Source organism: Pinus tabuliformis, chromosome J, assembly GCF_031772625.1.
Source record: "Pinus tabuliformis cultivar Carrire ecotype Pingquan chromosome J, CPIR1, whole genome shotgun sequence".
Lineage (NCBI taxonomy): Eukaryota > Viridiplantae > Streptophyta > Pinopsida > Pinales > Pinaceae > Pinus > Pinus tabuliformis.
Window position 1 is genome coordinate 254,896,738 of NC_142295.1, and position 14,897 is coordinate 254,911,634.

Here is a 14,897-nt window from a genome sequence, read left to right on the forward strand (position 1 = left end):
AATACAGATACTCTTTAGAAGTTTACGATCCAAATAATGTTTACCCAAACTATTGTAACAATGTATTTTTCATTTATGAATTTCAAGAGATGAAGAGGTTGTGGTGTAAACTGATAATAAAATTCCTTTTTCCTTACTTGCCTATATTTCCTTGACAAAACGTCATGTTTTACCATTTAAAATATTGTATACTATTGATCAATTTATGTCATTATTTGTGTGATTAAATATGTGTATGGAATCTAAAAACTTGGAAGATAATTCTTTCATGCTCAGTTTAGAATTGGTTGTAAATTTGTAGGTAGATGTTGAGAGAATATCTCAATCTCCCTATTCATATTTGGAATTGGTTGGATCTCACAAGCACCATAAATATGTGATGTATCCTTGTAATTTGCAGTGTGTAAGAAACGAATTGTTTTGTGTGTGTAATTTGTCTACCATTTCTTCTCCTCAATATTTCTTGTTGGTATCAAATCCCATATGCACGTGACTCCCTCTTGGGAGAGCCCAGGGAAATGTGAGAACTATGATAGTCAATTCCTTGTAAATAATAGGTGTGTGAGATCAGCTTTAATTTTATTTTATTTTTTCCTTGTGAGTTTTATTTCCTATTTGTTTAGTTACATAGATTTGTGAGTGGTTCGAACCTCTGTTGGTGTTAAATTAGTAGCAACAATGTGCCCCACTGAGATCAACAGCAAGTTTCCTTTAATTTCGATACCTACAGAAATGATAAGTTTCGTGAACGGGAATGTAATCTGCCTCAGGAAAGGTAGCAAACACGCACACCCTCAACGACTTCGCAGCTCAAGCTTTTGGGTGGTGGATTTCATGGTGTTCTGTGTTTTCATTGCAATATGTCACATCATCGCTACTTGGAAAACCAGCGCCAGCATCATGGATTATCCTTGCAATTTTTCCAACGCATGTGAATGTGGGAAACTGACCCTTATGACTGGAGAAAGATGTATGGGTTAGAACGGGATGTCTTCCCGACTTGGTGGTCTCTACTCTGGTGCCTCTGCGATCCCCGCCCTCGTCATGGCCCAAGGTCACAGGATCGAATACGTCCTAGCTATCTAGATACAATCAGGAATATTTTGTCACTATGAACCAATCTTCTATAGACCCTGGATTTTTCCATTCAATATTTTTTAGGTCCTACAAAAACAAAGAAAAGAGGATGGGGACACTCGTTAAAGAGGAATTTGGTTGTCCGGACAGGGAGAATACAACAAGCATGCAACATGGTTCATATGATAAATTGGAGTATCGCAAAGTACCCTTTATTTTTATTTTGCAAAGTAAATTTCAGCAATTTAACTGTAATGGTTGTTTGAGATTTTAACGTTTAGAAAAACAAAAATTGAAGAGCTTAAACAGAAATATTAGCATTAAATAAGAATATTTTACTCTGTGTAATTAGAATCTTCATGTATATTATTTTTTAAATCATTGACAACTCGATACGAGGCTTGAGCAAAATAAAGGGTTTTGCCTCGTGCGAAGATGGTTAATTCGGAGGGTTTTGCCTCGTGCGAAGATGGTTAATTCGGATCTGGGAAGGACCGTAAATTCTGATGAAATCCAGTCTATTGTGAAACTCGTCAACAAAGAAATCAAACGGAAGCTACCAAAGATTGTTGAAAATAGCAACAAGAAATGATAAAAATAGAATCTAGAAATTCTAGTTTAATTTGTCCTTGCATTAAACTTGGAATTAAAATCGAATTTTATTCTCATAACAACTTGTAATAGTTAACTAGAGTGACTTGACTTGGTTAACTTACAAATTTTGAGTTGGAAGTCTTTCTGACGTCATGTATATGTTCTCCCTATATTATAGGGGTCCAGGATGAGTTAAGTATGATTTGTAATTAGTTAACTCAGTTTACTGAGTTAAGTCCAGTTAAATTAGTTCCAAATTGTTTGAGGAACTAATAGTGAGTTAACAGTCAGTTGATGCATTAGTGCACTCAACTAGTGCTACTCCAATTAACTGAATATTCCCTCATCAGAAACTCATGCATGTCGATTCTGAGAAAGACCTAGTTGAGACTAGAGTGCAGGGACAATGTACTATTTGTTGTATAATTTTCTGAGTTGTACAGATGGTGCATGCAATCAGGAACTGAACTTGGAAGGGATTGCATAGTTATGGATGAGGAATTTCCCTTTAAATACGAGCTAATTCTCACAGGAATTTTGCAAAGAATTAGAAGCTTAGAGGCTTGGAAATTTGGCTAAGTATTGGCCAAAGGAAGTCACCAGGCAGAGGATAGGAAATACTTGTGCAGGATAAGCTCAAGGTTGAGCAAAGCATTTGTATTCATCCAAATTCTTTGACCAAGGGTGCAAGGAATAGGGACTTGGAGAGCTGGAGAATTGGCTAAGTGTTGGCCAAGAGGTTACTTGTGAGTTGGAGATTGATTTTACTGAGTGCTGGGATTGTTCTTGTGAGAAAAAGAATTGTATTATCATCTTGGATTTCTGATTAATGCAATATAGAAAGTGGGGTTTTGAGTTGTGGTTTTCCCCAGATACTTATTGTGTTATGTGCCATTGATGTTCTTCCTCTTGTCGATTATTATTTTCATCGATCTTTATAGGCTTTCGTTGTAAAGAGTAGAAGTAGATTCTTGTTTCTTGTTTTAGTAGATTACATGGGCTTGTGAATCTACAAGATTTTCTATAGAGATATAGGCTATTTGTTTCAATTAATTTTCACCAACGAACCAGTTTTGAAGAGATTTATTCACATTGTGCATGGTGGAATAGAGGAGAGTAGTTATGGAGTGTATTTGGTTTTGTTGTCTTCTTGTTAAGCAGTTTATTTGTAAGTTATATTTGTTGTAGAACCAACTATTGAACAATGTTGCATAATTCAAATTAGTGGTTTTTGGCGCTTGAAAACCCTTGAACAGATTACTAATTAGATTATGTTTATACTGTTATGGTTTGTTGTTCTTGGGGCTCGAAAACCCCTGAACAATGATTATAGGTTACAGTATGAGATCCATGCGTGTGAAATGGGTCAAGTGGTTAGATCAGCTTTTGAACACATTTAGTATTCAAACCATTTTCCTAGCAATTGACAGATAACCGAAAGTGAAATATTCGACAAATGGTGATTGGTCCATAGGATCATTCATTACTTGACAGCTCTTATCGTGGAAGCCCTAGCAAGCTGAGTTATCAATATTGTTGATCTTGCAAAGTTCATCATTGATGGTCATAAGCGAGTGTACTTTAAATGAGTCGAAAGGTAAGCTCGAAGATGTGGAAAAAGAAAGAGGGAAGTCCAGAAGACTACAAAATGGGTATAGTTTCTAATGAAGACCAATTAGACATAGATCAATTTTATTGTTATAATATGTATTGTAATTGTGCATTTACGAATTAAGGAAGAGACTTGGAAGATAATTTTTCCATGCTCAGTTTAGAATTGGTTGTAGATTTGTAGGTGGATGTTGAGAGAATATCTCAACCTCCCTATTCATATTTGGAATTGGTTGGATCTCACAAGCACCATAAATATGTGATGTATCTTTGTAATCTATGGTGTGTAATATATGAATTGTTTTGTGTGTGTAATTTGTCTACCATTGATATAAAATACCATTTTGTAAGATATGTTATTGATGGAAGTGGAGTAGATCTTAAAAAGGTCCACACTAAATAAAATTGTGCAGATATATTTACAAAACCAGTATTGATACAGAAACTACGGTGGTATCTGATTTCTCTTGACTAATGATGTTGAAAAAAATTTAATCAAGTATTAAGAAAATTGTTATCCATGTAAAAAATTGTTAAAATGTGACCACTTAAATAAAAAAAATGTAAAAACTATTTTACTTAAGTAACTTTGGTTATATTTATTTTGCACCATGTTAGTTTATGAATGAACTAATAGTTACCAAAAATATTGTAACAATTTCTTTTCATTTAATAGTTACCAAAAATATTGTAACAATGTCTTCTTCATTTATGAATCCAAGAGACGAGGAGACTCTAAACATGAATGTAAAATTACTCCTAATAATAAAAAGCATTTTTCTTTTGATTGGATGTTTCTTTAACAAATCGTCAAAGTTTTACCACAGGAAATCTGTTTACTATTCATTTAATGTTGCTTTGACAAATCATCCAGGTTTTAACCCACTAAATCTTATTTACTGTTCATTAAATTGTCATTATTCATGTGCTTAAATATTTGTATAGATTCTAAAATACCATTTTTTTATTTTAATTAAAATAATAGTTTATTTTGTCAAATCTAATTTGGTATTATGTAATCCTATATAAATAATTAATATTATATATGATTTGAAAATGGGATCTAAAGGCTTCTTGTCAAGCTTACAAGAACCTCTCCCACTTCCAAAGCTTAAATATTCCCAAGATCTAGTGATTAACCAATTGCGGAATTAAAAGTGCTTGAAAATAGGTGTATGCTTATGTTTGTTTTAAAATTGTTTATGTGTTGTAAGTTCTGTTGTTTATGCTGATATAAAATACATATAACAGTAAATAGTGCAGAAATAAAACAAACACACAGAACAGCAATGTAATATGGAGTTCACCCAAAACTCTTGGGCTACGTCTCCTTGAGCTCTAGTCAACTCGACTAGGCTCTCTGGGATTATAGCATAAGTCCTTTTACAAGCTCCATGCTCAACTCCACTGGTTTACACAAAACATAATGGGCTTAGAACGCCATCTTATTCCTGGCTCTAAAGCTCTCCAGCTTTCTGGCTCTCGCTCTCGCTCTGGCTCTCGGCTCTGGCTCTGGCTCTGGCTCTGGATCTGGCTCTTGGCTCTTGGCTCTGGCTTATGGCTCTGGCTCTCGCTCTTGCTCTGGCTCTTGGCTCTCGTCTCTGGATTCTCTGAGCTCTCTCTCGGCCTCTGCATGCCTCTGTAATTCGCTTGACCTCCAAGCGACCGTCTCAACAACTTTCAGCTCTCTGGTTTTTTCACTTGACCTCCAAGCGACTCCCAAAAACTCCCTCAGCTACCTGTGCTGCCCGCTCTACCTGCTCTGCCTCTCAATCATGCTCTCTGGCTTCTTTGAGGCATTCTTCTGGCTCTGCGTCTTCCTGTTTGTTTCTCTGCGTATAATCATTCCTTTGTCTCTTCATCTGGCCCTCTGGCTTTTGGCTTTGTGGCTCTGCATGTTACAAATGCATCATTGTTTACAAAATGCCCACTTTCCGCGTGGCACAATGATCAGGCGCTATTACAAAGGAATTGGGCCCTTTCTTCAGGCGAAAACCCAAAAATGGAACAAAATTCCAATAGACAGAGTTTTTCCGAAAATACACTATCGGGCGCAAAATCCTGGACTTCAAATAATATAGGATCGCGCTTAAAATCCCTATTAGGTCCACCTTTTTATGGTTGTCGCAAACCCACCATTGATCTGCGTGATCTCTGATCCAACGGCTTACAGCCATTTCGGGTGGCTTATGTGCATGAAGATTACCCGCCCGGAAAAGCGGTTTTCTCTCTCCTACGCCATGCCACATGTCGGCCAGTGTATGGGATCGGGAGGAGCCCGTTCAATACCATTTACCGCCTGAGGTCCACCTGAAATCCTACTTACCACGAAACTCCTTTGTATTTCGGTTTTATAATAGAAATGCGCTAATACACAGAAAATCTGAAAAACCCGAATTTCAAATTTTATGCAATCGGGTCTATAATTCCCATCGGGTCCAGTCCTATCGGCTTATCACAAGTCACGTGTCCAACGGCCCTTTGTATCGGGGATCACTGATCACCCGATCGCCGATCTGTTGATCCATCGATCCGCCAATCACCGATATTGAACCTCGCGTATCGCATCGGCGGGGTCTATGTCCCTGCTCCTCCAATCACCGATTATCACAATCGCATAATCGCATTATCGCAAGTCTGGGGTCCCGATATCGCATACATGTCTGCCTCCGATGCGATGAGTTGGAGATCGTTGATCAGGGGTCCTTCTGCCCTAGCCTTAAGTCCACCCCTTTGCACATTTGCAATGTGATTTCCTTTATAAGGCTTTTAGCCCATTTTTAGAAGAAATGCCTCATTTTTCAAAGGACAAAGGCAACCTTCTCTCTGCGATAACTTCTTCATCCAAAGTCCATTTTAGCCCATTCAAATTGCAGTAGATTCAGAATGAAAAGATCTATGCAATGGGACTATTTCCAAGAGCATCCTTAGACTTTCATTTTCCTCTGTGAGGAACACTTTAGACTTAGAAGTCTATCTAAGATCCATTTTGGATCACAGCTTCCCACTAAAAGAAATTTTGGTCTCCAAAAGACTGACATACTAATCTGAACAGTAAATGAGAGTAACAACACCCTCTTATTTCAACCTCCATACACTTGCCTTGCATAGTGGCTCTGAACCAAAGCCTTTGACCACTTTCCTTCCTGGATTTGCTAGTCCTCTTGGAAAGAACTGTTTTCCTCCTTGACTTCATGCAAAACTCCTGCTGAGATGGTCATAAAAGGTAGTTTGAACTTCTCTGCCTTGATCATTGATCCAAGGTGTCTCAAACAAATGTGAAGTTACATCTGCTTCACAAAATTTTCACTTGTACCTGTTTGACAAGCTATCAACAACAACAAAAATACAGACAACAACTGGATGGCCTGAACTCCTGCTTCGACAAAAGAAACAGATTTTCACATCTTGTGAACACCTCCATGTCTTACATCTGCATACAAATGATGGATTAGATACCAAGCCCACAAAACATGCCTTTACAACAAATGACCCTTCGAGTCAAGCATGTAGAAAAAAACCTCTAGGACTCTTTTTCAAAGATGAAAACACTTCATCATTATCTCCATCTTGGAGACCAAATCAACTTTTCTCAAGTCAATATTAACATTATATGCATGCCAAAGTGACCAACCCTTCAAGTTAATTACACATACATGTTCAAATACAAGGACAATATCAACATCCCTTTGTTCATGCATATCAAGCTTATGCATGCATTTCATCCTTCAACTTTCACTTAAGCACACTGTACTTTCGAAGCTGAAATGAACATAATGTTGTAGCAACAAAGTGAGTCTCCTCCTCAACTTTTCCTTTCACCTTCTTGGCAAAATCCTGCAATCTTGCATTCCATTAACAAAGAAATACAAATAGATGCATCAATAGACATGCAATCTTAATTGGATAAGAACTCTAACCATTTCTTACCAATCCATTTCAAAGGTCTTGCCTTTGTCTACACATCAGCATCAACATGTGAATCATCCTGAAACACATCATTCATGGAAACTTCCTTTCCATTTCTGCCATTTTCTCTTTCCACCTTCTTCAAGTTTGGTGGAAGCATTGTTGGATTCAAAGTCCAACATTTTGCACCAAGATGTCCTTGCTTATGGCAGTAAGTGCAACACATGTGCATCATCTTGACAACATGATTTTCCTTGTCCAATGGACCTTTGGCTTCTTGCTTCCTTTCCTTCAAAAGTTTCATGTATGTGGCCATTCTCTTCCAACATCTAGAAACATTATGGTTATCCAAACCACAAAAGGAACATGCAATTATTCTCCCATATCTATGTGGAAAATTATCATGCTTTGCAAAATCAAAAGGAAGATGATTAGAACCAGATTTATACCTTTCTCTTTCACCTTTATTTCCTTCATGAGGAGGTGAATCAAATGAAGAAGTGGATCCCTTTGGAACACTATCAATCTCTTCAAGATTGTTAGAGTTTCCACAACTCTCTGGTTCAAGTGTGTGCTTCTAAACACCTGCATCCTATAAATGATGTTTCAAGCTATTGCATTCCTCCTGAATACAATCTTCACACTCTTTAGGTAGAAGACCTGCAATGCAACTCCTTCTTGGAGTTGTTTCAATGGCCTTCACGGCAGCTTTGGAACTTTCTCCATAAGATTGTCCATATCCAAGACCCAAATACTTAGGCCTTTCCTCAACTATTATTGGCTTAACAATACCTTGTGCATGTTTATCCAAGCCCTTTCCTTCATAGCCCATCTTGGACATTAGCTTGGAACCTATGCCTCTGGGATGTTTTTTGAAAGAACCAATATAAGCATTCTTAGAGGAATTTGAAGATAAATAGGAATTTCTTACCTCTTCTTAAAGTTGATACTTGACTAAGGCTTCCTTGGCAACAAAGAGCTGTGACTCCAACTCATGAATCCTTTTCAGGTTCATATTTGCAATATGAAAATGCCTCTCCATTTCCTACAATTTGTCAGAAAGCAACTGCTTCTCTTCCTCCACGAAATTCAACTGCTCTCTAAGTATGATTTTCTTCCTTCCATCCTTATACATTTCTCCCACCATATCCATCATGGTGGACAAGTATTGCTTCATGTCTTCATCAAAGACTCTTGTGAAGAAAGAAGAATGAGGACTCACTTGTAGAAGTTGTCATTATGCCAATGAACAAAAGAACTTCGAACAAGATTAATAAAGAACTTATCTAAGCAACCTTTTGCAACAAACCTCTTGTGATTCAATGATTGCTTTGAGGTCCTTTGGGATAAGAAGAATAACTTCAACCCTTCTTCCTTCTTGTCCTTCCTGGACTGAGCTATCAATAGCTTTCCCTTCACCTCTGCAAACTCAAACAATAGTTAGTCTGCAAACGAGCATACAATCAACCTCTGACTATTTAAACACCTTTCAGATAAGGAATATTTTCTCTGTCAATCAAGCATTCTGATCTAATACCACTTGCTCTGGTATAATCAACTTTGATATCACCTTCCTGAAGGTGGGGTTAATCAATCTCAGGCTCTGATACCACCTGATCTGAAAATGGGGCCTAAAGGCTTCTTGTCAAGCTTATAAGAACCTCTCCCACTTCCAAAGCTTAAATATTCCCAAGATCTAGTGATTAACCAATTACTGAATTAAAAGTGCTTGAAAATAGGTGTATGCTTATGTTTGTTTTAAAACTGTTTATGTGTTGTAAGTTTTGTTTCTCATGCTGATATAAAATACATATAACAGTAAATAGTGCAGCAATAAAACAAGCACATAGAATAGCAATGGAATATGGAGTTCACCCAAAACTCTTGGGCTATGTCTCCTTGAGCTCTATTCAACTCGACTAGGCTCTCTGGGATTATAGCATAAGTCCTTTTACAAGCTCCACGTTCAACTCCACAGGTTTACACAGAACACAATGGGCTTAGAACGCCATCTTATCCCTGGCACTAAAGCTCTCTGGCTTTCTGGCTCTGGCTCTTGGCTCTGGCTCTTACTCTGGTTCTTGGCTCTGGCTCATGGCTCTAACTCTCGCTCTCGCTCTGGCTCTCATTCTGGCTCTTAGCTCTTGACTCTGGCTTCTGTGAGCTCTCTCTCAGCCTCTGCGTGCCTCTGTAATTCACTTGACCTCCAAGCGACTATCTTAGCAACTTTCAGCTCTCTGGTTTTTTCGCTCGACCTCCAAGCAACTCCCGAAAACTCCCTCAGCTACCTGTGTTGCCCGCTCTGCCTGCTCTACCTCTCAATCATGCTCTCTGGCTTTTTTGAGGCATTCTTCTGGCTCTGCGGCTTCCTGTCTGTTTCTCTGCATATAATCATTCCTCTGTCTCTTCATCTAGCCCTCTGGCTTCTGGCTCTGTGGCTCTACGCGTTACAAATGCATCATTGTTTACAAAACGCCCACTTGTCGCATGGCACAATGATCAGGGGCTATTACAAAGAAATTGGGCCCTTTCTTTAGGCAAAAACCCAAAAATGGAACAAAATTCCAATACACAAAGTTTTTCAGAAAATACACTATCGGGCGTAAAATCCCGGACTTCAAATAATATAGGATCGTGCTTAAAATCCCTATCAGGTCCGCCCTTTTATGGTTGTCACAAGCCCACCGTTGATCTACATGATCCCCGATCCAATGGCTGACAACCATTTCGGGTAGCTTATGTGCACGGAGATTACCCACCCGAAAAGGCGATTTCCTCTCTCATGCGCCATGCCACATGTCGGCTAGTGTATGGGATCGAGCGAAGCCCATCCAATAACACTTACCACCTGAGGTCCGCCCGAAATCCCGTTTACCATGGAACTCCTTTGTATTTCGGTTTTATAAAAGAAATGCGCTAATACACAGAAAATCCGAAAAACTTGGATTTGAAATTTTATGCAATAAGGTCTATAATTCCCATTGGGTCCGGCCCTTATTGGCTTATCGCAAGTCGTGTGCCCAACGGCCCTTTGTATCGGGGATCTCCAACCACCCGATCGTTGATCTACCAATCTGCCGATTACCGATATCGCACCTCGTGTATCACATCAGCAGGGGTCTATGTCCTTGCTCCTCTGATCACCAATCAGCCAATCGCTCTGATCGCCGATTATCGCAAGTCTTGGGTCCTGATATCGCATATATTCCTGCCTCTGATGCGATGAGTCAGAGATCACTAATTGGGGGTCCTTCCACCCTGGCCTTAAGTCCACCCCTTTGCACATTTGCGATGCAATTTCCTTTATAAGGCCTTTAGCCCATTTTTAGAAGAAATGCCTCCTTTTTCAAAGGACAAATGCAACTTTCTTTTTGCGATAACTTCTTCATCCAAAGTCCATTTTAGCTCATTCAAATTGCAATAGATTCAAAATGAAAAGATCTACGCAATGAGACTATTTCCAAGAGCATACTTGGACTTTCATTTTCCTCTGTGAGGAACACTTTAGACTTAAAAGTCTATCCAAAATCCATTTTGAACCAATATATTATCATAATATATATGATCCTATTAAAATATATATATTAGTATATAATTTCATATGATTTTATTAAACAAATATAAAGATAGAGTAGATAATTTTATTATCTTTTTCATAAATATTATCTAGATTAAAACAAATTTTAATTATAAAATTTAAAAGTGTTTTCAATTGGTTTTAAAGGAAATTTAAGAAAACAAATTAATTATCTAACAATATAAAATAGGAGAAAAAATTATCTTTTTATAAATGGGGTGGTTTAATTATTTTATGTTAATTCAATTGGCAAAATAATTTTTCGCCAACTAGAGATTTCTTATTCTTTAAAATCAGTTTTTGAATGCTTAAATGGATTCAATATCCTAAAAAACTCAACTCTAATTAAATATATCAAACTTGTGAGTTCAATACATTTTTAGAGAATTTCTAGATTACACCAATCGGCATGTCTATTTTAGAATAACTATCAATAATCATTAAGTAGATGGTAGCTATTTAATCTCTATGGAATATTCTAAAATATTCTTAATAGTGTTCGCAAATCTAAGATTGAAGTTTATCTCATAAATAGTTATGTAGTTTCTCCCATTTTAATTAAATTAATTACATATACAAAAATGTCCTATTTTTAAAAGTTAAAAATCTCCATAACCCTTGTTACATGTTTTTTAAAATAAACATATATTTAATTAATAATTTTTTTTATATAATCATGAGTAATAATACTAATTTAAAATAAAATTAGTAAGATATAAACTATATTTTTTATTTCAAAATTTAATAATAACCTCCTGCATCATAAAAACATTAAAACAATTCACAGAGCTGAAACCATTCCCTAAACATGGCATTAACGCCTCCCAAGAATAAGTGAATATGGAGATGAATAAAGATCAACTACACGAATCAGTGGAGGAACAAGGTGAAATCATAATACTGGTCAATAAATTAAATATGGAAATTTGATAAGGGGAACCCAATTCCCCATGAGTTTTGTTGGAACATGGTAAATATGGAGGCACTCAGATTCCCATGGCTGTAATTTTTGTTGGGAATTGGCAGATCTAAATATGTTTAGATGTCAATTTATTGTTCACATTGTACTTTGAATGATCCTGGTTATTATTCACAAAAAAATTCAACTGTAATTCGTAGATGACGAGGTTACAAATTTGCATTGTTCACGTTGCAGCTACCAGATTCGTTCGAGGGCATGATGTCCATTCACTGCCAAGACTGTCGACATTTCTGTATAGGTGTCCAGTGTACTGCCCTGCTCGTAGTAGCTGAATGGGAATTCATCATGTAGTTTCTCCAATCGGAGAGAGTGTTTTGCAGATCATGGAACTTCGCCTTCATTCCTCTGCAGCAGTTGGCGTGCATGGTGTAGATATGGCTCAAATCCGGGTCCTTCTGGCAGTACCCTCTGAAGAATTTTGTATCCAGGAAGATGAATTGAAGGCCTCTGCGAGGAATCTCTTGCGCTTTGATGAAGTTTAATACCTCCTGTTCGTTTTTACCTGGATATGTTGCTTGCGCCTCATACCAGAACCTAAAGAAACTGACTGTCCGTGGGTTGGAACGGATGTACATGTAGCCGCAATTGGGGAGGTTTCTGAGACTACGTGGGTGACCATTGTAGAGGTCTGAAGCCATCTGGATGTCTGCGCTCCGCAAGAATTTCGTGAAGGGATCCCGTAACCACAGTATATCAGTATCCTGCAAGCCAAAGTATAATGATACTGTCATGAATTTATTTAAAAGCCTCTGTATGTCCTTAGTTTGTTTCATAAATAATATAATTGTGAATGTAAGCTTTTTTTTAATTGAAAGTTGAGAACCCATAATTTAGAGAGATTAGTTGCCATATTAGATATAACTATTTTATAAATTTGTCAACTGGGAAGACTTTGAAACCACAACTGAGAAAAGAGAGTAACTATCCTCAAAAATTCCTACTATTAATTTTGATAAAAGAAAAATCATGTGTCCGACAGTACCTACAACTGTAGGTTTGTGGAAGAAACTTCCATGTAGGTTTAAAACAGACGGGATTACATTTAAGGTAATAGAGGTGGTTTCTTCTTGAACACGATACTCTGGGAATAACTAGGAGTGCATGTAGAAAACAGAGTTATCTCGGTATAATGGCGAATATGGGAGTCCAAATTTGTAAAAACCTCCTCGTGCAATGGAAATAAGTACGGGAGAGTTCAGGGGTGGGAATCGAAAAAAATGGGTTTTTTTTCAGAATTTAGGGAAGGATAATCATATAAAACAGACGCCCGTGGTGTTTTCTGAACATTCAGTCGTTACCGAAAGCTATATGGCTATCCAGTTTGCAGCTAAACAAGCATGATAACAAGCTCGTTAACCCCTACCAAATTGTTTTGTATGAAAGTGCTGGAAAGTTAGGTTTTATATGGGTTGAAATAGGTTTTTGCCAATGATATGCTTGGCCAATAGACCACTACGGTACAATGTTTGCCACACGGAAAAAGGAAATCATGATTAGAGTTATAGATGATTATGTTCGCCCCGCTTAACTTATATTTATCATCAATTATGAAAATATTTTGAAATGATTTATTTTTGTTTTTCATAATAATTTAAATATTTTTACAATTTATTATTATTATTATCTCATTTTAAGGTGAAATTCTTTTGTTTATGAGACAAAGGATCCATCTCAGCGCAGCTATTTAACTACTAAATCTATTAAGGTATACATATTTTATCTCTTTGGTTTTTCTGATTTTTGAACCTATGACATCTTAAGAGGAAACACATGCTTTTAACCATTAAATCCACTATATTATAATATACCTAAACTGTAATATTTTTATATTTTCTTTTTGTTCTATGTTGATTTAAATTAAATTTGTCTTTAATATTAAAAGTTATAAATAAAAATAAAAAAGAAATATGTAATTGAATATTTCTCTTTTCACAAGTTATTTTTGAACATCAGAAATAATAGAACTAAAAGTTTAAAATTTAATTCTATTGCAAATTTCAAAATAAACAATAACTTGAAATTAGAATTCTCTTTCATATTAAAAGTTGAAGATTAAAAAGAGGGAAAGGAAATATATGTGTGTGTATTTCTCTTTTCACAAGTTATTTTCGAACCTCACAAATAAATACTAAAACTTTAGAGTTTAATTCTATCATAGATTTCAAAATGAACATCTAAGTTTGAATTTAAATTAGGATTATCTAAAGTTGAATGGTAAAAAAATGAGAAAGATACAAAATAATTATATATAGTTGAGTATTTTTTTGTCACAAGTTATTTTTGAATTTTACAAGTTATTTTTGAATATCACAAATTATTTTTGAACATCACAAATAGGGACTAAAACCTTAAAGGGTAATTCCCAAAATGAACATCAATTTAATTTTACTCATCTTCATTTATTTTCAAAATATTTTGAAAACTACAATTAACATAAAAATAGTAGACTGAAACATATGAAAACCAAATACTTATAATAAAATACTTTACAAAATGGATAAAAATCTATCATCCTACATTCCATTTTTAAACTCAAAAGTAACTAAAACATATGACAATCAAAAACTTGTTATACAATATTTACTTATTATGTTGTGATTAAAAGAGCTTTTGCAATTGTCAAAGGAACTTAGCAAGTGGTATGGTTCACTAGTGAGTCAAGTCTATGGAAAGATGTTGGTCTTTGTGGCATTTATGAAATATTAAGTTTAAGTCTATGGAAAGATGTTGGCCTTTGTAGCATTTATGAAATTCTGATTCTGCTAGCTAGAATAGTAGCAGCCGTTTATTCATAATAAAAATATTAGAAAAATCAAAAACTTGTTATACAATATTTCCTTATTACTTTGTGATTAAAGAAAGTTCTATAATTGTTAAAAGAACTTAGGTTAAGTAGTATGGTTCACTAATTCAAATTTATGAAAAAAAATGTTAATCTTTATAACATTTATGAAATATTAATTCTACCGAATGAAATAGTAAGAACCGTATAATGAAAATATTAGAAACAATAATTAAAACACATGACCATCAAACATTTTGGTATAAGGTTTCTTATAATGAACCGGAAAAAAAGAAAAATAGAAACATTGGTTATACATTGGTTCATAATGAACAGGAACTAAAAAAAAATTGGAAATAAGTCTC

The 14,897-nt window shown here is 35.9% G+C and overlaps 1 protein-coding gene across 1 annotated transcript in view; it reads right to left on the reverse strand.

The window, feature by feature from the left end:
- Positions 1-11,956: 11,956 nt before the first annotated feature.
- Positions 11,957-14,897, reverse strand: part of LOC149226734 (uncharacterized protein At4g15970-like) — a 77,527-nt gene continuing 74,586 nt past the window's right edge. The window contains exon 4 of the mRNA XM_089380283.1: positions 11,957-12,451. Coding sequence (XP_089236409.1) covers positions 11,957-12,451 — 495 coding nt within the window. The remainder of the gene's footprint in view (positions 12,452-14,897) is intronic.